Source organism: Neohortaea acidophila (genome assembly GCF_010093505.1).
Source record: "Neohortaea acidophila strain CBS 113389 unplaced genomic scaffold BDY17scaffold_7, whole genome shotgun sequence".
Classification (NCBI taxonomy): domain Eukaryota; kingdom Fungi; phylum Ascomycota; class Dothideomycetes; order Mycosphaerellales; family Teratosphaeriaceae; genus Neohortaea; species Neohortaea acidophila.
In genome coordinates this window covers 355,976-377,951 of record NW_022985516.1, presented here as the reverse complement: position 1 = coordinate 377,951, position 21,976 = coordinate 355,976, and the positions used below count along the sequence as shown (strand labels likewise).

Below are 21,976 nucleotides of genomic sequence, written 5' to 3'. Positions count from 1 at the left end.
ATGCAATTCGTTAATCAAAACTCATATACAAGATACAGTTACATCGTGCTCCTCAGCTTCCTCCTCCCATCCGCCCGCCTCGGACTCCCCCTCAACTTCCGCTCCATCTCCCTCTCCACCTCCTCACTCTCCAGCCTCTTCAACGACACCTCCCGCTCCCTCACCACATCAGCGAGCGTCTTACGGCCCTTGCGCTCCACCCGCTCCTCCTCGGGATCAATGAAGCGATGAATCGTCCGGTGATCCAGCACGCGCTCCTCCCCGTCGTATTTCCCCTCCTTGTCCGTCTTGGGCCAGTAGTAGCCGTACAGCTTGCTGTGGCGTTCGCAGCGCGGGCACCCGATGCGCGTCAGGTACGCGTCGCCTTGCACAAAGTGCTCGTCGCAGTTGCGGCATTCGACCCAGCGGTGGTAGGTGGTGGGCAGCAGCGTTTTGCAGAGGGTGTAGTCGCCGGGCGTGCGGGCGGGGCCTCGAGTGGATTTGGTGTCGTCCTCGCTGTCTGTGGAGGAGTGGCCTTCTTGCACCTCGATGCTGTGGATGGGCGGGGTGGCAGATGTTTCGGCGGGCTTTCGGGCGCTTCTGCGCGTGCGGCGCTCGTGAAGCGCGCTGCTCTGCACATCGGTACTTTCGACGACAGTATGCTTCGAGTCTTCGACATCGTCCACGGTGAGCATCTGACAGATGCTTTGCGAGATGTTGCCCGCAGTGAAGGTATCAATGGAGGTGGCGCTAGATGCACTGGAGGTGAACGACGAGGTGTCGTTGTTGGTCGATGGAGGCGAGCTGGAACCCGACGACGCTTCGTCATTCTCCGACTTCACCGACGGCTCCTGTTCCGCTCGTTGTCGCCGCGTCGGCCCTCGAGACGGAGACCCTTCCAGCACGTCCGTGTCGGTCTCGTCGGCGTGGACAACGTGGCGCAGGGATGAGGTGCTGCGCTGAGTGTGGTCCCGGAGAAACCTGGATCTAGGAGTGCGCGCGGCGGAATGGCCCAGGCGCTCGCTCGGCCCAATTGCACGAGGTGAATCGGTCTTTCGATCTCGTATCGGAGCACGGGCTTGCGAGGGAGTAGAAGATAGTCTAGAAGGGGAGCGAGACCCCAAGTCGCCGGACTTTTTCGCGGCATCGTTCTTGTCGTCTGAAATCTCAGTCTGCGACGGTGAAGCACTGGCGGATGAAGCCCGAGAAGATCCAGCCTGTGCACTCATCTGTTTTAGTCGGCGGTCACCAATCCCTCCAAGTAGCATGAAGATTCTTTCCATGACAGATTCGCCGGAAGAGGTGTCGCTCACTGCAGTTGATTGAGATCGGCTGGCCTCCGCTTCGACCACCCTCCGCGGCCCCCCTCGTCCTCTTCTCTTATTGCCGCCACTAGGCTCGTCATCTTCTCGCTTTCGCTTGCCGAGATTCGAACCAGCGCTTCTCGACACAGCAACATTCGTCGCCCTGGGAGTCGCTTCCCCTTCGTCCCCATCTTCTTCTTCCTCGTCACTGCTTTCTTCTCGCAAAGGCGGACCTGCCGGATCCCACCCATTCCGAAGCAAAGACTCACATGTTCCACACAGACATTCGCAGTTGTCGATGCCAAAGTAGTCATCCCCGTACGTGACGGTGATTTCATCGCCCGCCTCGATATCCTTACAGGCAACAATGTGAATACCATGCGCGCCACTCGTGTTCAGTCGAGCATTCGAATCGCAATCGTGATTGGCGAAGCGAGCGGGACCGAGAAACAACGAGGGCCGCTTCCTGCGACTCGACACGACTATGCTGAAGTCGGTGCGACTCGACAACTCCTTCTCTTCCCTCGCGCTCATCTCCACTTGGATGCCAGACAGATACTTGATCGGCTCGCCCTTCTTGATCGGCTTGCGCGCCTTGATACATGCCTCGGCGGTGGTGACGGTGTAGCGATTCGTCGTGTCCACTTCAAACGGGCAATCCGGGAGGTAGATGTTGATGTACTTGCGCAGGTGGCGCTCAAAGTGCTCCTTCTCGTCTTCGCTCTTCAGGTGGGCAAGATACTTTGCGAGGCCCGGCAGTTTCAGCAGCTCCCTATGCGCCGCAACGGGGTCTTTGGCGATGACTACCTGCTGCTGCAGAATCTGGCAGACGAGCTCTTCGCGCACGCCGCGGCATGCGTGGTAGTTGGCTTTCAGCTTGCGGATGGAGGACCAGAAGTATACCTAGAGGCGATGCCGCGTCAGTTACGTTTGCATGTGCGTTGGAGAGGGAGCCGGCAATGCTCGTACCCGATCGACCAGCGCATCGGTAATGATGTCGTCGTAATTGGCGAGTTGCGACAACGTCAGGCCACCCTTCTTCTTCAGCGCCTCCTCCAGGTCCGCGGCTTGCCGTGGCATGGTTGACACGTCAGCGCGGAGGCCGGCAGAGGGAGATGATGGTCTGGAGTAAGAGTACAGCGGCGAGTTGACGCGCAAGGAGGAGCGCAAAGAGGGAAGACAGGGGAGCAAAGAGTAAGATGCAGCGGCGCATTCAATGCCGTCGCGAGCCCCCTTCCTTTCCGCACGTTTGTGCGCGCGTGGCTTGCTTTGTGGGCGACCTTCACCTCATCATCTCGGGCAAACACATGGAACACTTGACCCCAAGAAGCCGCAGAAACATGCCCTCTTCACACACACTGGCGCGCAACAATAGGGAATGGAGGGAGTGGAATGGGGGAATGAATTGAATGGAGGGCTGCACCGCCAGTCCCAGCCACTGCGGCTTTCCCCCTCGCGTCGGCCGCGTCGGCCCGTTGCACGTTTCGGGAAGGTTCGCTGCTTGATCATTAGCGAATGCAAACTATTCCACGGGTTCCGCCCTCTCCATCCCACACATCCTGTGCACACGACCACGTCGCAAGGGCCGCCCAGGCCGTACAGCCATTCACGATGATTCAGCTCAAGGTCAGTCTACCATTGAATGCAACCATGAGCGAGATCTGCGCCCTGCAGCAAAAAGACTAACACCGCACCAGACCATGCTGAATGTCATTGACAACTCGGGCGCCGCGGTCGCCGAGTGTGTCAAGGTGCTCAAGATGAAGCGAGACGCACGCATAGGTGTGTACATTCACAAGGGCTCACCGGCAATCCCCCTTCCGTCACCACTGACACTCCCTACCCTAGGCGACCGCATCATCGTCGTCGTGCAACGACAGCGCAACTTTGGCCCCGAGTCCGGCGGCGGTGGCTCCGTATCAGTGTCGGCGGCGAACAAGGTTCGGCGGGGTGACATCCGACACGCGGTGGTGGTGCGCACAAAGAAGCCCTATCAGCGGCGGGATGGGAGCCAGGTGCGGTTCGACGACAATGCGTGCGTGCTCATCAACAAGGGCGGGGAGCCCATCGGCTCGCGCATGAACGGCGTGGTGGGCAAGGAGTTGCGGGACAAGAAGTGGAGCAAGATCTTAAGTCTGGCGCCGATGCATGTATGACGCGAGGGGGAGAAGAGACGAGCACAGCGAAGGCGTTTGGAAAGATTGGGGGAAACATCTCGCTTCATTGAAATGGGTATTCAAAAGCAACCATCTGTACCATAGCGCCCCAGCACCACGCTAAAAACCGGGCAATCACCTTGTCAAACATTGACGAGCCAGTCCTGCTCGAGGAGATCGTTGCGCGCCGTACTCTCAGCGTCCGACGGCCGCCCGACCTCGAGGATTTTGGAATCTGTAGGAGATGCGCAAAGCAAGCGATCCTATTCTTTCTTGTCTTGCAGCGTCGACCACACATTTTGGCATTCGCAGCAAACGTAAAACAGCGCCTGTCAAGGGGTTAGCAGGTGTGAGAGAAGTATCTCATGCAAACGTAGACGTACCATTCCAGTTTCCGCCGTGCGCTGTTGGCTCTGGAAGAAGACGGCATCGCGAGCATGGCACTTGTTGCATTCGACTTCGGCGTGCGGGAGCTAATCACATATGCCACCTGTCAGTCAAAGTCTCCTGTGCGTAGCAAACAGAAATCAAACCAGTAAAACACAAGCCATGTCCAGTAAGTCGAATGATGTGGAAATCTTGCTCTTGCCACCCCTTCAAGATTGTTTGGCGTCGCCGCCTGATAGACTGCGCTCACGGCGCTCCGCCTCCACCTCCACCACTTCTTCTCCCAACTCTTGAACTTCTTCCTCGGGTTCTTCGGTCTCGAGGATGACGCCCTGGTCCGTGGGGTTCTCACAAATCGGACACAAGATCATTTCACCGCACAGCGTGCAAGCCTCCGGCACCGAATCCATGCCATCCAACTCTTCCGTATCGATGCTCAAAGCAGACGCAGAATCATCAAAGGGAAAGGAAGTAGATTCACCCACCGTAGGATCTTGAGCGACGTCCTGCACGTTGCCCGGCGTCTCGGCGATGGTCTCTTTGAGCGAGTTGCGGTAGATGCACGACGCGCCCGCCGGCTCGCTGAAGGTGCATGTGCGGCAGGCGAACATGAGCGTGTTGTTGAGGCGATCTTCTTTCGGGTAGAGCATGTTGGAACTGCAGAAAAGTCAGCGAGCGAGGCCTTCGCGGTGATGGGTAGAGGGGGCGCAGAGGCGCGGCCTTACCACTCTCGACAGAAGCGGAAGCTGATCTTCTTGGAGTCTGCGGCCTCCTGCACGTCCGGGGCTTCGATTTCGTACGCCGCCATGTTGAGGGGATGCGACGGGGTGGGTGGCGACAGGTGTGTGTGAGTTGGTGGACGTTTGAAAGTGACGAGTCACGAAGTGGGAGGTTTTGCGTGACACGTTAAGTGCTGAGGTAATCAGCTCGGACCGGATGCGGCACGAGGTTACGGTGGCGCTACTTCTGGCCACTCACAAGCCGCCGTTGACCCCTCAAAGTCACGCGCGTTCGACTGCTCCAGTGAAAGACACTGTCCTTTCCGTCTCATCAATCAAGACATTTCTGCCGAAAAGCGAGAGCACGAGCGAAGGTGCAGGGGCAATTCGACAGAAGGAGAACGAAGTGTGGGGAATCTCAGCTTTTATTGAACGAATATCGAGGCCATCATGGTAAGCGGGCGTGTGGTCTGGGGAAATGAACATTCATTACTCTTGCTGACCATGCAACTGCAACAGGCTACCGGATTGCCAGCAGGCTGGGTGAGTGCTGTTTTATTCATACCAATCCAGTGCGCTCGCGGGGTGAGTTAACACGCGTTGTGCAGGAGGTCCGGCACTCGAACAGCAAGAATTTGCCATACTACTTCAACCCCAGCACGAAGGAATCGAGATGGGAGCCGCCGGCGGACACCGACAGCGAGACGCTCAAGCATTACATGGGCCAGTACCACACGGCCAACCTGCGGCAGGAGGGGGTGGCGAACCAGCAAAGTCTTGACGGCAAGATCCGGTGCGCGCACCTTCTCGTCAAGCATCGCGAGTCCAGACGGCCCTCTTCCTGGCGCCAGGCGGAGATCACGCGGTCCAAGGATGAGGCGATGGGCATCATCCAGGGACACGAAGAGAAAATCAAGAACGGGTCGACGAGCTTGGGCGATCTCGCAACTACCGAGAGCGACGACAGTTCCGCACGCAGACGTGGTGACTTGTGAGTATCTCGCACAGAGCCGTGCGGAATGCCGCTCTTACCCTGGTGGAACGAGCACAAGCATGGCTGTGATTTTGTGCGCCTGCAGCTAACGCGCGTTACAGGGGCTTCTTCGGAAGAGGCGACATGCAAAAGGAGTTTGAGGAAGCCGCTTTCAACTTGAAGCCCGGCGAGGTATCGACGGTGGTGCAGACTGCTTCAGGGCTGCATCTTATAGAGAGGTATGTGAACGGAGCGAATTCCGACCGGCCGCGATGCCTTTGCACGATTCTCTACGTCGCGTTGCACCAGGCTGTCGGGGCCCGCATTTTTGTGACACCCGCGAACTTTGGATTGACAACATTTCCTGCAGGCTCGAATAATTCCCCCGTGCCACCAAGCTTCCCATTAGTCGGGTCGTAGAGAGCGTAACAAACAATGGCGGTGTGGCGTTGTTCCCATCTTCCCACTTTTCTTCTAGCTTGGCTTTCTTTTGAGTCGGGTGCTACCGTTTGACGTGCAAACACAAACACACAAACACGAATACAACTAACACTATCCCGCTTTCCATCACGGGACGGACTGATGACGTCTACCGCTGGGAATGGTTCGGCTTGGAGTGCAAGGCTGATGGCGTTTTGTTACGATTGCGACCACACCCCTCTCCATGGATGGCCGACGGATAGCAGCGTCAGCTGACGTGGCCTATCCGGGTACCTGCCCACCTTCACCCATTGACGTGACAAAAGGGGAGAAAGATTGTGGTTCAAGCTGGAGACAGATCACCATCAAAGACCAGTACGGGCGAGATCGACCTGCGCGCGCACCCACAGGCACAAGTGTGGTGTGGCGAGCATCTCATTAAAACCCTCGCTCGCCCTTTCCGCGCTCGCTCGAGTCGGTGTCATTCATTTCCCAGTGCACGACGAGAGGTGCACGAGCAACCACACGCCACGCCTTCACCCCTGAATCCCACCCCGTCATCCGCCCAATCCGCCCAGCCCTCCATCCTCCTGCACGTGTAAAGTGGGTCCTGGATCCCAAACCGGAAGGCACGATCGCGCACCGCACCTGCCGTGTGTGAACGACAGCAGCTTCCCACTTCCGCTTCCGCTTCCGCACTTGACAGGCAACTCTTCTCTTCCGCACGTTGTGCAAACACCACCACCTCATCATCCTTCACCGGCGCCATTCACTCCGCGTCACCGCCAAACGACGTCGACTGTGCTTCGTCTGACGTCGTTCTTCACTCATTTGACCCCCCCAATCCTTGCTTTTGCCCATCATTGGCTCTCTTCGACCCAACTCACGCTCCTTCTATACAAGGGCGCTCGTTACCACTCGACTTGGACCTACCTACTCACCACCATCTCCATCTCCTTTACTCCTGAAATCACCCACCTTGCCATCCCCTTCCCCCATACTACTCCTCAGCCACTTGGCGGCTTCGCTCTCTTCGACAGCATTCACGCAACACCCTACCTAGGCCTCTCACTCAACCTAGCATCGACAGCATGACTCGTCCATTGCATTCCATCCCTGAGCACCGCCGTACTGGCGCCACTCACAAAGCCAACATGGCTCCCTCGCGCTCCCGTACCAATCCCCGGGATCACGGCCTCGACAATTTCTCCTTTGACAACGCCCATCTCCAGGACTTTGTCGTCCCCGACGGCCTCATTCAACCTCTGCCCAAAGCCTTGGCCGATGCAGTGGCCAATTGGGTCTACGCCGGAGCCGCGCTCCGCACCGCTATCGACCGCCTCCACCTCCTCGACGAGCATGTCGTTGAGCGGCCGGTCGATGCTTCAGTGTCCAGCCGCAGTGATTCTTTGAGCTGGGAACCTCTCACACCCACCGCTGCTGATACTCCGGCAACAGTCACCATCCCTTCCGACTCCTCCGCCACGCCCCTCATTGGCCCGGGGGCCATCGCCTACCCCAGCTTCCCCGTCGTCAACCCCTACACCCAACTGCCCACCAGCATGCTCGGCATGGAATCACCCCCATTCACACCCGTCGACAGCAAATGTCCAGGCACTCCATCCTACTCCGCCTCCGCAGCCGCGGGACCCAAAACCGTCACGCTGCCCGACCTACACCGACTCAACGCCCAACTCTACCCCCTCACTCGCCACCTCTCCCCCGCCACCACCGTCTGTTCCTCCAGCCCCGACGCCGAAATCCGCGAACTCAAAACCTGGGAGGCGTACGTCAAGACGTACAACGCCGAGGTCTACGATCTCAAGTACCAGGCCGTCCCGCGCTTCGTCGGCTGCACTCGCACCGTGCGGAAACTGATGGTCGAGCTGGAGCTGTGTGGACAGATGAGCAGCAGGCTGACTGCGGCGCTACGTGCATTCCAGGCGTGGTGGGCAGAGCAGAGTCCGAAAGCAGGGGAATATCAGGTCAAGGCTGGTGCGTGGCACGAGAAAAGCCTGGTCTAGATTGGAGGGGCCAGCGGTTCATGTACGATGTTGAGAGCAGAGCGATTGAGCGGCGATGTAAAGTTGAGGGCAAAGCACGAAGGACCGAGCTGGGCGCATATTTCCCGCATTGGGCGGCGCGCATGCTCAACAACGACATTCAGAGGATATAGCGGCGGGAGATCTTGGTAGACGGCGCAGGTCGCTGCTCAGTACACATTGCAACGATTCACACAGCATAGAGCGAGGGCAATGCAAGGACGATGGCAGCGCAGACAGTATACATACACCAAGACAGCATGACCATGTACACCAGGGCCTGACAGCAGGTGTACGCGAAGCCATTTCATTTCATGTCTCATGACCAACCTATCAGACGTGCATGCGCATCGGCGCAGTCATTAGCAAACAAGCAATTCCCTCCCTGACGCCTCATTCATCCATCTCACTAATCATATCATCGTCATCATCCTCCCCTTCCTCCCCCTCCTCCCCCTCAACATCACTCGGCTCCGTAAGCGTCGACTCCAACTCCACCGACCGCCGCACATCGCGCCCATGTCCCTGACCCTGACCCTGCCCCTGCCCCTGCGTCCTCGCCGGGAGCAGCAGCGCCATCGTCGTCCTCTCCGGCTGCCAATCGCCAATTTCGTCAAACAGCCGCTTCAGCCCCGCCAGCACCGCATTCGACTCGTCGTACTCCATCATCACATTCATCGAAGGTCTCGTGCCCTCGTGCAGCGCCTGCGCAACCGCCGCTCGCATGCTGATCAAGTACTTTTGCGCCAGTTGCAGGGCCTCGATGGAGCGCTCGTGCTGCGTGCGGCGGTGCTCTTGTCGGTAGGCGGCCAGCAGGAGGGGTTGGTATTTTGCGCACAGCGTGCGAGTGAAGTTGATTCGGCCGGCGTCCAGAGCGGCGATGTCGGTGAGTGGGGCTAGGGAGTACATGCGGTCCTGGAGGAATCGCACGACGCGTGCGCGCACGAGGGCGCTTTTCGGAGAGGAGAGGTACGTAAACACCCAAAAAGGCATGCTGTGCACGACGGCGCTCGGAACCAGGCCCATCGCCTCGTCGAAGAAGTCGATGGTCTCGATTTCACACCCATTCCACATCATTGCGTTCTTGGTGAGGCATTCCATCAAGTTTTGACAGTTCGCGTCGTCGGAGTGTTGGAGACAGTAGTGCAGCGCTGGGTACAGCATGGCTTTGATGCGGTGACTTTCGAATTGAAAATAGCCCTTGAGGGCCTCCTCCGCCCACTCCGTCCAGAAGGAAGGAGTGTTGTCACCGACGAGGAAAGCAATGAGCTTGCCCATCACGCACTCTTCCGATTTGGCCGGAATGTTGCAATTCTTCGACGCGACGTGGAGCATTGTCCAGACCTCCTCCTTCTCCTTCTCACCGAATGTCTTGATCATTGTGAGATGCTGCAGTTCGGTCGGCAAGAGACTCCAGCCTTTGCTCGTCCTTGCACGCTCGCCCGAGCGCAAGCGAGAAGAGAGCAGATCTTCAGGGAGGGAGACATGCTTTTCAAGCACGTTGAGTATGAACTCAATCAACGAGCTCATTTCGATGCTGTTGAGCTTATATTCCTCGGTGAGCCTCCAGTGCTTCTTTCGAAGCTCAGGATCGTAGCGAAAGTTGATGATGCCCAGCGCCCAAGAGAGATAGCCAGCTTCGAGAACCGTGTGCGTTTCTTCCTGCCCAATGCGTGCGTATTGCGCAGCAAACTTGAGGTATTCCGTCCACTTCCCTCCGCTAGCATCAAGCGTTGGCCCCAAGACTTTTGCATGAGACTTCATGAGATCCTCGTACGTCTCCGCATACCGAGGATAGCCTACGAGGCGGAGACGAGACAAACATTCGTCAACGCAACCGATGGTGAGTGACCGAACTTGTGCGCTCTCTAGGTGCACGAGATTGCCGAATATAAGTCCGTCTTCCTCGGCGAAATACTGCAACATGGTGAGTGCTACCAGAGGGCGCGCATCCAGAACTGCTGACGTGGCATTCCTGAAGTTCACAATCAAATCGCCCACAGAAGGGTCCGCGAGAAGAATGCGCGACATGTACCGGGCAATGATGGCGCCCAGCTTGCCGTACGCCACATCGCAGCTGGCCCTCGAGGAGATCGGCTTATTCTCATCGCCTGGTGTTTCGGGGGTGATCGAGCGAAGATAGATCGGATAAGTCGTCAGTAGCCATAGGATGTGCTCATGGAACCCAGGAGCATGAAGTGATGCAACGAATCGACGTTCGTGATTCTCCTCGCCGAGAGCCGATGCCATGTCCTCGTGGAGTCCGACTCGTGGGAGTATCGAGTGCTGTATCCGGTGTTGAGCGGACACGGTGTTTAGACCTTCTGCCTGCGCAATGTAGGACTGCCGTTGGTAGAATAGTACGTACGCGCTGTCCACTCGCTCGCTTCCGGGTGACCCATTAGTCCAGCGTGGCCCTCCGAAGCACTGCGCCTGAACGTCCTGCACACCGTTCGCGCAAATCAGTGATCTGGCATCCTCAAGGTATAGCCAGGTAGCCGTATCCGCATTCCCAGAGCCAGCCACTCGAACATATGACCAGTAATGCCCAAACTGGAGCGAGCCTTGATGGACGATGACGCCGACCAGCTCAAATATGTCCGATTCGTGAGGAGCATCAGGATCTTCGAGGAAGCTGCGCTTGTACGGAGACATGTCGATGGCCTTTGGGAATTCGAAGCGGTCATTCACCTTGTTCTCGCCTTCGCTCATGGTTTCGTAGGCGAAGCGCTTGAGGCAGAACGTCAGGTTGTCCGGCACTTCTTCGAGGCAGGCTCGCCTCATCGCATTGACATAGCGTCCGCCGTTCTCGGGGTTGCACGTCACACATCTGTACTTGTTCGCCCCCTCCATCGGCTCTCCTTGAACAAACTCGTCCAGGCTTTCATTCAGGCTCGCCTTGTTCTTGACCGTCATCGGCAGTTCGGTAAAGGATTCTGTAGTGGGCGAAACGTGGCCGCAGTCTCCCCTGATCTGGGTGACCGACTTTCCCGTGAAGAAGCGCGCAAGAGCATTCTTCGCATCAGCATCTCCCATGCCTTCTTCCAGACGGCTGAAGAGCGTCGTGTAGAATGTGTGGACGTCCTCTTGGTTCCCAATTTGAACACCCAGTGCAACGGCCAACGGCTCTGTATCCACCACTGGAATTGCACTGCTCTGCATGCGCGCGAACAAGTCTTGGACCTGCCGTAAGATGCCAGCCTGCCCTCGATTCGGCCTCGGGCGTTCAAGGATGAACTTTCGGAACTGCAGATTGGCGAACAGCTGTTGCAAAAGGGAATTCATGTAGCAGGTCATCCCAAGATTCTGCAATCCCGCAGCGACCCAGGGCTCTCGCCACCACTCGTCGTACGCGGGTTGCTTGCGAGCCATCTCGCGGGGAGACTCATGGGCCACATCGTAAGTGCTGTCCACCAGGCGTTCGTAGTCGATGATTGGGCAGAATGCCGCGCGGATCAAGCTGTACACGAGCGCTCGAGTCTGTTCATGCACAAGCACGGGAGGACTGGACTCTCCAATATTGCTGTAGTCGAACAAGAAAGTATGCGCCAGCTGCCAGGCCAGGCCTTCCAGCTTCAGGAGGTTCCCACAGCTCTTGTATGATAGGACTGAAAATCTGAGAAGACTGAGAAGGCCAAACAACGCTTTGTCAACCACGGGGAACCCGGGAGATTCCTGAGGCCGATACTTCCACAGCTGAGGCTTGAGGGTGGTGTTGATCAGAATGAGCAGCTGAGGTTCTTCCAGCTTCAATTGTAAAAAGACCTCGGCCAGAAGGGTGAAGTATTGCTCCGACAGAGGCCCAGCAGCCATGGCGTGTGGGATGGTTGGGATCAACGTGTCCCAATATGCCTGTGATACTTCGTCGGAGATTGACGAGTCGCCACAAACTCCGCCGATACATGCTGCCATCCCTTTGGACAAGGACTGGTTGTGGCTCAGAAGCATGGTTCGATGGAGATCGGCACTTTCGGCATGTTTTACGACGGAATCCCATCGTATTTCACCTGCCCTACAGGTCTCCAGGAGTGCTTTGTATAAGTGGTGTGCCAGGGTCGCCCAAGTCGACAGAACGTCTGGCGATCGGGCTGGTGCTGCTGACTGCGCCATGCTGGTGTAGATGAGTTCCACGATCCTCGAGACGAATGCATCGTCATTGTCGATGAGTACAGTGCTGTCGTCCTTTGCACTGGCCAGTTCCAAGTCCTTGGCGTGGTTTTGGCGGCTACCCTCGCCATATGGAGTCTGCTTCACCACATTCTGGAGGAAGTTATACAGGCAGGTTGCGACATTGAGCATGACCATTGGCTGTAGAGGGCGAGATGCATCCTGTATGAAGGATACTAGTAGTCGAATAGATCTGGAGATGAAACCTTGATCGGCGACACCGAGCCGGACAAAGTCGAGCAGATGACTCTGAAGAACAGCCAGGGTGAATTTACATCTCCACGGCTTGTCGTTCGGGAAGAGCTCGAGCGGAGATGCTGATGGCGATATGACTTTCGATCGGGCCTGGGCGGGAGTTCGTACTTGACACAAGAAGGTGAATGCCTGTGTCGAGTTAGCGTATTCAACACGCAGCTGCGAGTGGAAACGATACGAACCTGCTGAGCGATCGCATCTGGGCCATCCAAGAAGGACTCGAGCGCTCCATATTGCAGCATGACCTCCCGCTCGACAGAACTCGAGCAAGCCAATACCTCTTCCAGATTCGCATCGCTGGTATACCTCGGGCGGATCATGAGCACGCCCGATTGTGAGATCTGCGCTTCGTTGAGCGTTTGATTCGGCTGGAGCGAAATCTCCCTCCCACCCACAATCACTCTGTTGTCAGCGGCTGCAGTCTTTCCCGGCAGCTTTGCGATCAGCTCCGATACTTTCGTTGCCTCGCTCGCGCGCACCTGCACGGACTGAGGCTGAGGGCGTGGTCCGTAGACTTGAGCAGTGAACTCTATTGGTTTCGATCCATCCTGAATGTCGTCAAGTACCAAGGCGTCTAGTGCCTCGGCGCCGGCATAGACTGATGCCGTTGCGTTGCTTTTGACGAGTAATTCACCGAGAAGGAAGATGTCGCGCGAAAACTGCAGGTCGGCGACACTTGATTCGTTTGTACGGAGGAGCCGCTCGACATCGTTGGTGAAGCCTTGGATGTGGTCATGGACGAATCTGCATTGGCAAGGTACCACCAAGTCAACCGCAACGTCAATCTCACGCGGGAAGGCGAAGAGCAGGTCAAGGATCAACCCCACGGACATTCCAACGACTTCGCTTTCCTTAGAGGTGCGTGCGACCCGAACGAGAGCCTTCCACAATGGGAGGTCGAGCAGACCGATGGGTGCAGACTTCAGACTTGTCGTGTTGAATTCGGCCTTCAGTGAAACATCGATGAACTCGATAAGTTTGGGCGTGACGAATCGAGCGTCCAACAAGGAGACTTGCTTCTGCATATAGCTCTCCCATAGCCGGTTGGCGGCAGAAACCTCACTCTTGGCTTGAGTGAGGTCATTGAGGACGGACCATGCTTTGTCGCGGGCGATATTCGACAACGCCGACTCGCCAAAGACATTCTCGAACAGTCGGTCTTCTGTTGTCTCGTCAGGATATTCAGGCGTGAGAGACATGAGACGGAGAATGCATTCTAAGCGGACGATGACATGGCTGATGCGGTTGATTGCTAGCCCAGTCTGCTTGTTGCGATGCACAAAATCACAAAGCTCATCAATGGCGGCGTCCAGCGGCAGCATTGCAAGGATGCACGCGGATTCCGATGCTGGCATACCGGCGCTTAGGCAGATGTTCAAGACCTCCACAGAAGGCGTGGCATGCTGAGAGTGCTGTTGAATCTCCGGAATGCACTGCTGATACATCTGCATCTTGTGATCCAGGCTGATTTCGGACTCGGTGAAGCGAGAAATCACCGCGATTGTCAAGTGACGCAGCTCGTCTCTTGTCGCACTTGGCTCCCAATCGTTCGAGGCCCTCAGAATGTCCATTGCAGTACACACGAGAGTCAAGTCAAAAGACTTTCCGGTCCGCGCCGGATCCAAACTTTGCAGCGCCTGGAACAGTCGATCGAGGAAAGTGACAGAGTCCGAGCCCAGGCGCTCGACGGGAGTGGTGGCGTACTTTCGCGCGAGATACACCAGATTGGAAGCATCGAGAAACCTGAGCAGACTGTCGAGCACGATGAACGATGCTTTGACAAAGTCGGCCTCGACGCTGGTAGAACACGCACCCCAGATGATGTCGGACTCGGCGGGGGTGTATGCCCCAGTTGCGGCAAGGAAGCAGACAATCTCAGCACTGTGGCTGACCAAGCCAGCGCGAGACTCCGGTCCGAAGATGTAGGCCGTGATCTCGTTTTGACGCAGGAAGCGAACAGCATGCTGGAGGGCAGGATGATCTACGCCGTCGCCACTCGGTCTCTCCATGGTGTACAGGGCCACGAGCTGATTCTTCAGCAGTGTGATGCCGATGTTTCTGATGTCCATGATGCCACTACGCAGAAAGGCATGATGGCTTTGTAGCGCCCAAGAGACGGAGAGAAGCTCGGCGAGAATACTGCGATCCTTACGGCACGCGTGCAACAAAGCCTCTTCGACGCCCATGGAGGCCGGGGTGTGTGACAGAACGGCATCTGCATCTGTATCGGCGCGGACGAAGTGCTTGTACAGCTGACCGATGGCAGGGATATCGTTGGCGTAAGCGTAGGTGTTGAGAATGCCGAATGTCGTAAGCACCAAGTCGGCGTGGAAACAGGAGTATAGGGCGCGAGGGTGTTTGGCGCAGATGGCGGGCAGGATGATGGTGTTGATCACGCACAAGACCTCCTCGGCCGCTCGACTTGGGTAGGGGTGGCGGTGGCGAGGGAAGTGGACGGCGTTTCCAAAGAACTGCAGAGCGTAGTGCATGTAGAGCCAGGAATCTTTGATGTCACGCATGGCCCCTCCGAGCGCCGACATGATGGTCGCCAGCTCCGTGATGACATCCTCGCTGAAGTAGAGTGTTCGATTCTTGCGTACACTCGCTTCCACATCGCATCTGAAGTGGTCCTTGATGCATTGGGCCAGTTGGGTGTCATCAAGCAGCAGGCGGTACGCCAGCAAGACATACCACAACATCGGCAGATGCTGCTCTTTAGTGGAAGCTTGGGCTGAATCGCGTCTTGACTGTGCACCCTTGATGGCGTGGGGCAGCAGGGGTAGAATACGTAGGGTGAGGCGAAACATGCCGTGGAAAAACCCATCGAACGCACGCGACATGTCCCGGGGGTCGATGGGTGCGTCAACATCTGATAGACCCCCGGAATCTAGAAGGTGGAGGGACAGTAAGGCCAGCTCGGTGAAGAAGTCGACCTCCTGGTCGAGGTAGTGTGAGAACCACTGGTCGGGTTCGTTCTCGGTGTCCGCCAAGTGGGCTTTGATGGCAGCTCCGAGCGATGAGAAGCGCTCGAGATCGACGGCGCTGCCGCGCGCGATTTCGACGCGCATTTCTTTGAGCTGATCGTAAGGAGGGCCGGAGTCCATGTCGACGCAGTCAAAGACAGCGCAGTAGAGGGGCATGCTGAAGTCTGGACCATCCTGGATTTCGATGGCGTTGGTGAAGGTGGTACCGATTTCTTCGGGCTCGGAGATTTCGATGAGGAGCGCGTCGGTGGGGGAGGGAGTAGTGGCTTCCTGCGGATTGAGGCGTTGCTTCTTGCGAGCCAGGTCGGGATTGGCGTCGACGGCGGAATCGCGAGGCGACGAGGAGGAGTGGGGATCGGCCATGGCGGCTGAAGGGGCAGCAACGGCAGAGGCCGAGGGGGGAAAGGGAAGGTTATGATGACATGGATGGTATCACGCAGGTGCCAAGGGAAGGGGTTGAAGGCAGATGCGCAGGCGTTTGTTCGGGGGCGGGAAGGAAGTGAAGGGTAGGGGGTGGTTTGCTAGGCAGCCGCAGCCTTGTGGAACCGTTGTAAGCTCCCGCGTTTGGCGCGAGATTCACTTCGCCAGCCGCGACGGAGAGGGCGCGTGAGGCGCCGGCGGCAGAGCTGAGGGAGAATGCAAGAACAAATGCCCGATTCGCCAGCGAGGTGTCCAACGTGAAGGGCAGGAGTGGAAGAAGTGGTCAAGGAGGCATATTGCGCTGCAAGACGTGAGGCGTGTGTGGGTGGAGCTTGAACGGAACGGGAAGGGAAGGAACGTTTGAACCTTCCATGACCTGCTTGTGCGACGGGGAAGGTGGGGCTGACGTAATTGCCTGGCACGGGATTCCGGCCTGAGGCTGCCCATTCACCCTCGGGCATGGAGCGACGATTGAGGCCTCAGGCAGTGCACTGGCTGTCCCGCAACAACGATGCTTTTGAAGCAGAGTGCCATCTACAGACGCATGTGTCTTATACCAACGAGCAACGCTGATCCCGATTGAATACCAATTGCTCCTTATCCAGGTACCTTGGTGGGAAATCAGAACAAAGATCGGATCGCCCATCTTCACTCTGCTTTCCGCTTTCGGCCGGCTTCCGCCAGCGACACCTCTCCCTTCGCGTAGGAATTGTTCTGTCACGTCCATCGTCTGTTCATCCCCACCCTTAGACGCTTCCGACCCCCTTCTCTCCTCTCGAGTCGCGTCAGAATTCTCTCCAGGCCATCCTCAAAGAAGACAGCACCCCACCCCGCTCCCAACACTTCGATCGAAACTGCGAGCGCGAATGGCCGTTACCCGATGACTTGACTACATTCTGACCTGTCATGCCATGCGCCCCCCCACCCTGCCTTGATCCGACACCTCCAATGCCACAGCCTCCATGAGCTGGAACCTCCTCGAGCGCTTCATCGAGTCTGAGCACTTCAACAGGGACCCCTCTCTGACTGTTGCCTACTTGGCGTGAGCCCCTCCTGTGCCTCCGTCTAGCACTGCGCCTGCATCGCTAACTGCTCCTCCTTCTTCCACAGTCGCTATGCCGAACATGTCGGGATTCACTACGTGCTCAGCTCCAAGCTGCGCCAGTTCAGCTATGAAGAGATTGAATTTTTCCTGCCGCAGTTGTGCCACCTGCTCATCTCCATCGACAATGAATCCATGGCTCTCGAGGAGTTCATCGTGGACTTGTGTGAAGAGTCGGTGAATGGTGCTTTGCTGGTATGCACAGTCTGATCGTCATTCTCCCCCGCTCCACCGCTAACACCCTCCCCAAGACGTTCTGGCTGCTCCAAACCTACCTCCACGACCTCTCCGCCCAGCCGGCCTCGGACGCCTTTCGAACGTGCCGGCGACTCTACAACAAGGTGCAGCACATAGTGTTTGGGGGGACCGAGTCGGTGAGAAGAGAGCGGATACAGGACAATACATTGCCCGTCACCGTGCTTTCAAGCCTGGTGCTGGCCAGCGTGGGAGTGCCGCTCATTGCCCAACATGTCGCCCCTCTTGCCGTGGCACAGGCCCGAAAAGTGCGGCCCGTTGAGGATGGGATGGCGGACCTTCTTCCTCAAACTCCAACTCTAGCAAGGAGTAATACTGTAGGCGCGCGGCCAAGCGCTCCCCGACCAAGGCGTCAGGTCGGTGCAGGCAGTTCCGGGGATGGCGCGACGAGACGAAGTCGAAGACCTACGCCTATCAACGTCAATGGAACGGATGGAAATGGCAGTCAGCCGTCCACGCCCAAAGGTAACCCCAGGTCAGACGGAGCACATCGGCCGGACCATCGACGCTCGCTTGCTCTTGCCCATAACAACAGCGGGACCAGCCTCACCATATGTCTACCCAGCCCCCGACTCTCTCGACTGTCCACTAGCACTCCCTCATCTCCCGGTGTACCTAGACGGACGAGTGAAATGTGGCAGCGGCAAGCGCAGGGCCCTCGCCAAGGGCCGGCTGCCATGTCGACGGGACAAAAGACTCGCCTCCTGCGACAGAACTACTTCAGAAGTGAAATGCAGTTCCTGACCGCACTGGAAGGCATCTCTTCGCGTCTGGTGGTCGTACCCAAGCCGGCACGGTTGAGCGCCCTCCGCGCGGAACTGGCGCTCGTCTCCCAAGATCTGCCCGCGGAGGTGGACATTCCTGTCATCTGTCCGCCGGACCTGTTAGACGGCTTCGCTAGTCGCAGCAGACACCACCGCATCGTGCGATTGAACCCAGCCGAAGCGACCAGCCTGAACAGTGCAGAGAAAGTACCGTACTTGCTGATGCTGGAAGTGCTGAAGGAAGACTTCGACTTTGATCCCGAAAGCGAGAGCAACAATCAGCTTCTTGCAAATCTGGTCTCGGAAACCAGCAGACAGAAACGAAGGCTTTTTGACACGTCCAATGCGACGAGAGAGGCCATCTTGCAGTCGCCAGAAGACGTGCAGGCAGGAGACAGTGTGTTCGAGCCAGCCAACGGCGATCTGTCCAGCGCGGATCTCCTGCAAACCCTGGAGGGCTATAGCGGCGGCAGCACACCAGGCGACTCGGCCATGCGGTCCCATCTTTCCACGTGGAAAGAGAGTCCAAGAATGAGCGCAATGTCGTCAGCCTTTCTTGCCTTTCCTAACCAAATCGACCCCATCACCGGACGTTCCAGCAGCCCTGGCCCGCGTCCATCGCCGCAAAATCGCCCGCAGAACCTCAATCAAGCAGAAGTGTCGGCCTTGGCAGATCACATGCGCACGGCCTCGCAGATGCTGGCCCAGCTCGAGTTGAGTGCTGCGAAACGGCCCAAGACCGAGGTGGCAGCTATCAAGGCGAAAATCATCGCCAGCATGCAGTCACTAGAAGAGCAGAGCTTTCTTGTAGACGACACTGTGCAGTCCACCAACTTTGACGCAATGGTGGCCAAGGCGAGTGAAGAAGCTGCTCACACCGATCCCTCGCAATTCCCTGACGAAGCACTGGGCCCGACCGCCGATCCAAAACTCAACACGCGCCGCGGTGCAGATCGGATGGAGAACGACGCCAAGACCGGCGGCATCCAACGCAAAGGCGATCGCGACGACCCCTCCGCGGCCATGTTCGGCGAAGCATGGGAGGATAAGAAGGAGCGCATCCGACGATCGTCCCCCTACGGCTGGGCCAAGAATTGGGATCTCGTGTCCGTGATCGTCAAAACAGGCGCGGACCTGCGACAAGAAGCCTTCGCCTGCCAGCTGATTGCCGTCTGCTCGAAGATCTGGACGGAGCACAAAGTGCCAGTGTGGGTGAAGAACATGCGCATCCTCGTGACGGGCGAGTCATCCGGGCTGATCGAAACCATCACCAACGCCGTCTCGCTGCACTCGATCAAACGCTCTCTGACCATCGCCTCCATGACCACCAGCACCAACGCCAAAAAACGCTTCGCCACCCTCGCCGACCACTTCAGCAAAACCTTCGGCGCGCCCGACTCGCCCCCCCACCAGAAAGCAATGGACTGCTTCGTGCGCAGCCTCGCGGCCTACAGCATCGTCTCCTACGTCCTGCAGCTCAAGGACCGGCACAACGGCAACATCCTCATCGACTCCGACGGCCACATGATCCACATCGACTTTGGGTTCATGCTGTCCAACTCGCCCGGCAACATGGGCTTCGAAGCGGCGCCTTTCAAGCTGACGTTCGAGTACATCGAGCTGCTCGGCGGGCTGGAGAGCGAGGCGTTTGCGCAGTACAAGGAGCTGATGAAGGATGCGTTCCAGGCGCTGCGGCGCGAGGCGGAGCGCATTGTGACGCTCGTGGAGCTTATGGGCCGGGAGAGCAAGATGGCGTGCTATGGCGGCGGCTTGCCCAGCGTCGTGTCCGCGCTGCGCTCGCGCTTTGTGCTGGAGAAGAGTAAAGAAGAGGCGCGCGAGTGGGTGGAGGATTTGGTGGCCAAGAGCGCGTACTCCTACTACACGCGCCTTTACGATACGTTTCAATATCGCACGCAGGGGATTTACTAAGGGGGATTTTTTGCTAGAGCATATTGGATTGGCGATGAGCGTTGGAATAGACTAGACTTGTTTGTGGAGGATGTCAATGCACCACGCTACGGGCGTCTATCATCTCACTCGTTCCGTGTGACCTTCAACCAATCTTCACGTAGTTCGCCGGAAAGGCACCGGTGCGGCCCTTCAGCTCTCCATCCCACCAGTCTTCCTGGCTGTCCGTCTTCTTGACCACCCGAATTCTATCACCTTCTCTAAATGTCAGGTCTCCCGCGCTCTGCCCCTCAAAATCATACAGCGCCGTCACGAATTGCGATTGCACGCTAGGCAGTCGCTTCGCAGGCACCGGCGGCGGGGGCTTCTTCTTCGCGGCGGCGATGGAGGCGGCGCTCGACGCGATGGAGTTTGCAGAGGGGCGGCGGCTGTTGGCCGCATTGGAGAAGTAGTCGTTGCCTCCGAGGCCGGATTGAGGGGTGGGGAGGGGTGAGGCGCCGTTGGCGGGGGTTTGGTAGCGTGAGGGCGGCGTCGCGGCTGTAGTTTTGTAGTCGTAGGGCGGTGGGGATTTGATGTCGTGGGTTCCGTTGGTGGGGATGGAGGAGCTGGATGGCATGCGGAGTTTGTTCATTGTGGGGACGCCCGAGGAGGAGAGTGGTGAAGGTGTTCGGCCGGGTCGAGGTGGTCTGGGAGGGGCCAGTTCGTCCTGTTCGCTGGCGGCGTCGGGCGCGTCGTGAGGACTGCTGGAGAGGCCGCTGCTACTAGGCAGACCGGCGGGCTTTGTGTCCTTCTTGTGCAAACTACTTTGCAAGCCCGTGTGCAAGCCCGTGACCTTATTTCTGAGCCCAAGCCCGGTGACAGTACCTTTGTCTTTATCTGCTGGTAGGCTCATCGACATGTGAGGAGTCTTGCCCCGCGCAATCACCGTGATGCCGCTCTCGAGCTCCTTTCGGAAGGCGGTGAACTCGCTCTCGAATGTGCGGACGATTTCCGAGTCTGACGGAGCGGGATTGGCAAAGCCGTACTTCCGCGTATACTCGTCGAGGTAGGTGTACAGCTGGCCGACAAGGGTAGTGTGCACGCGCACTTGCTGCTCGAGCAGGGGCGGAAGCAGGCTCAACACACCGGCGGTCACGTCGGGGAAGGTTTGCCTGACATGGTCATCGGCAGACTGGTAGTCGATTTTCGACTGGGCAAGACTGGCTTCTTGGCTCTGCAGATTCGCCTCGTCCTTTGCCGATCGATTGTCTTTCTTGCGAGTGTGCTCCACGCGGCTGAGGTATCGCTCGTAGTCGAGCTTCATGTTGTCTCGGTGCTTCAGGGTCTTGTGCAAGAGCGTGGTGCGTTGTTTGGCCTCCTCTGCCGGCCGAATGAGTTTGTAGGAGATGGTCTCGATCTCTTGCGCCAGCTCTGCCCTCTCCTCGGAGTACTCCTTCTGCAAGCCCAAACATTTCTGCAGGTAGTTGTCAGGCGTCTGCTCGTCGCGGTGTCGGCGTTCCGTTGTCTCGCCCGTCGCTTCGATGGGCTTGTAGAGGACGGCGAAGGCTTCGGCGGTATCGTACTGGAACTTGAAGATGTCTTCCCACGCATTGCGCCAGATTATAAGGTCTTTGATCAACTGCGGAATGGGGTGAGTGGGTTGTTGATGTGTTGGGTCGAACGCATCTTACCCTCTCCAACATGTCATCCACAGCCTTGAAGTCCGCTATCACCGAAGCCACGTCAGCCTCGTTGGCCGACCTCTTCATAATCCGCCCGAAATTCCTCTGTACGCTCTTCATCTTGGAGGTCGAGGGGTGGGCAAGGACGAGAGGCGGTGAATGGCCAAGATGCTCAACCAACGCTGTCCAATCGACGAGCACAACCTGTTGATCGAGTGGCGAAGATGAACGATGCGTACGCTGGCCAGGAAGGGATGAATGGGTGGATTTGTGGGTGGGTTAGACGAAGGGAGAGATGTGTTGGAGGTGGTGGAAAGTCGCCGCAGTTTCAGGCATTAAGGCGGAGTTGCGTGCGCCACTTCCCGCGCGTTTCAGAATCGGCGAGCTCTGACGCGTCCCCGGCCAAGGCGTGGCGCAGGCAACGCTCGTCGCCAAAAGAAGTAATTACTTTATTTGTCTGCAATCCACTCCACCCTCCGC

At 57.7% G+C, this 21,976-nt stretch overlaps 8 protein-coding genes across 8 annotated transcripts; 4 read left to right on the top strand and 4 right to left on the bottom strand.

Annotated features, from left to right (window-relative positions):
• Window positions 1-38: 38 nt before the first annotated feature.
• On the bottom strand, window positions 39-2,363 carry BDY17DRAFT_325262 (uncharacterized protein; the record flags this gene model as incomplete). The annotated part of the gene is made up of 2 exons (XM_033737323.1): window positions 39-2,186; window positions 2,253-2,363. The coding sequence occupies 2 exons, from the start codon at window positions 2,361-2,363 to the stop codon at window positions 39-41; spliced, it is 2,259 nt and encodes a 752-aa protein (XP_033588315.1).
• A 458-nt stretch (window positions 2,364-2,821) lies between these two features.
• Window positions 2,822-3,532, top strand: BDY17DRAFT_299580 (54S ribosomal protein L38, mitochondrial). The gene is made up of 3 exons (XM_033733938.1): window positions 2,822-2,909; window positions 2,981-3,065; window positions 3,132-3,532. The coding sequence occupies exons 1-3, from the start codon at window positions 2,895-2,897 to the stop codon at window positions 3,437-3,439; spliced, it is 408 nt and encodes a 135-aa protein (XP_033588314.1). The 5' UTR covers window positions 2,822-2,894; the 3' UTR covers window positions 3,440-3,532.
• Window positions 3,533-4,818, bottom strand: BDY17DRAFT_299574 (uncharacterized protein). Its single transcript, XM_033733937.1, has 4 exons — window positions 4,552-4,818; window positions 4,312-4,483; window positions 3,823-3,912; window positions 3,533-3,768 (listed from the first exon to the last, which is right to left on the bottom strand). The coding sequence occupies exons 1-4, from the start codon at window positions 4,632-4,634 to the stop codon at window positions 3,703-3,705; spliced, it is 411 nt and encodes a 136-aa protein (XP_033588313.1). The 5' UTR covers window positions 4,635-4,818; the 3' UTR covers window positions 3,533-3,702.
• Window positions 4,819-5,906, top strand: BDY17DRAFT_299570 (uncharacterized protein). Its single transcript, XM_033733936.1, has 3 exons — window positions 4,819-4,998; window positions 5,065-5,088; window positions 5,154-5,906. Exons 1-3 carry the CDS (start codon window positions 4,996-4,998, stop codon window positions 5,538-5,540), a joined length of 414 nt encoding a protein of 137 aa, XP_033588312.1. The 5' UTR covers window positions 4,819-4,995; the 3' UTR covers window positions 5,541-5,906.
• A 1,186-nt stretch (window positions 5,907-7,092) lies between these two features.
• BDY17DRAFT_311401 (uncharacterized protein) lies at window positions 7,093-7,962 on the top strand (the record flags this gene model as incomplete). The annotated part of the gene is made up of 1 exon (XM_033735527.1): window positions 7,093-7,962. One exon carries the CDS (start codon window positions 7,093-7,095, stop codon window positions 7,960-7,962), a length of 870 nt encoding a protein of 289 aa, XP_033588311.1.
• A 309-nt stretch (window positions 7,963-8,271) lies between these two features.
• BDY17DRAFT_299566 (uncharacterized protein) lies at window positions 8,272-16,145 on the bottom strand. Its single transcript, XM_033733935.1, has 2 exons — window positions 12,585-16,145; window positions 8,272-12,531 (listed from the first exon to the last, which is right to left on the bottom strand). Exons 1-2 carry the CDS (start codon window positions 15,747-15,749, stop codon window positions 8,374-8,376), a joined length of 7,323 nt encoding a protein of 2,440 aa, XP_033588310.1. The 5' UTR covers window positions 15,750-16,145; the 3' UTR covers window positions 8,272-8,373.
• A 320-nt stretch (window positions 16,146-16,465) lies between these two features.
• On the top strand, window positions 16,466-19,951 carry BDY17DRAFT_299562 (kinase-like domain-containing protein). Its single transcript, XM_033733934.1, has 3 exons — window positions 16,466-16,848; window positions 16,917-17,103; window positions 17,160-19,951. The coding sequence occupies exons 1-3, from the start codon at window positions 16,769-16,771 to the stop codon at window positions 19,854-19,856; spliced, it is 2,964 nt and encodes a 987-aa protein (XP_033588309.1). The 5' UTR covers window positions 16,466-16,768; the 3' UTR covers window positions 19,857-19,951.
• BDY17DRAFT_299561 (uncharacterized protein) lies at window positions 19,952-21,866 on the bottom strand. The gene is made up of 2 exons (XM_033733933.1): window positions 21,506-21,866; window positions 19,952-21,453 (listed from the first exon to the last, which is right to left on the bottom strand). Exons 1-2 carry the CDS (start codon window positions 21,614-21,616, stop codon window positions 19,981-19,983), a joined length of 1,584 nt encoding a protein of 527 aa, XP_033588308.1. The 5' UTR covers window positions 21,617-21,866; the 3' UTR covers window positions 19,952-19,980.
• Between the last annotated feature and the right edge of the window lie 110 nt (window positions 21,867-21,976).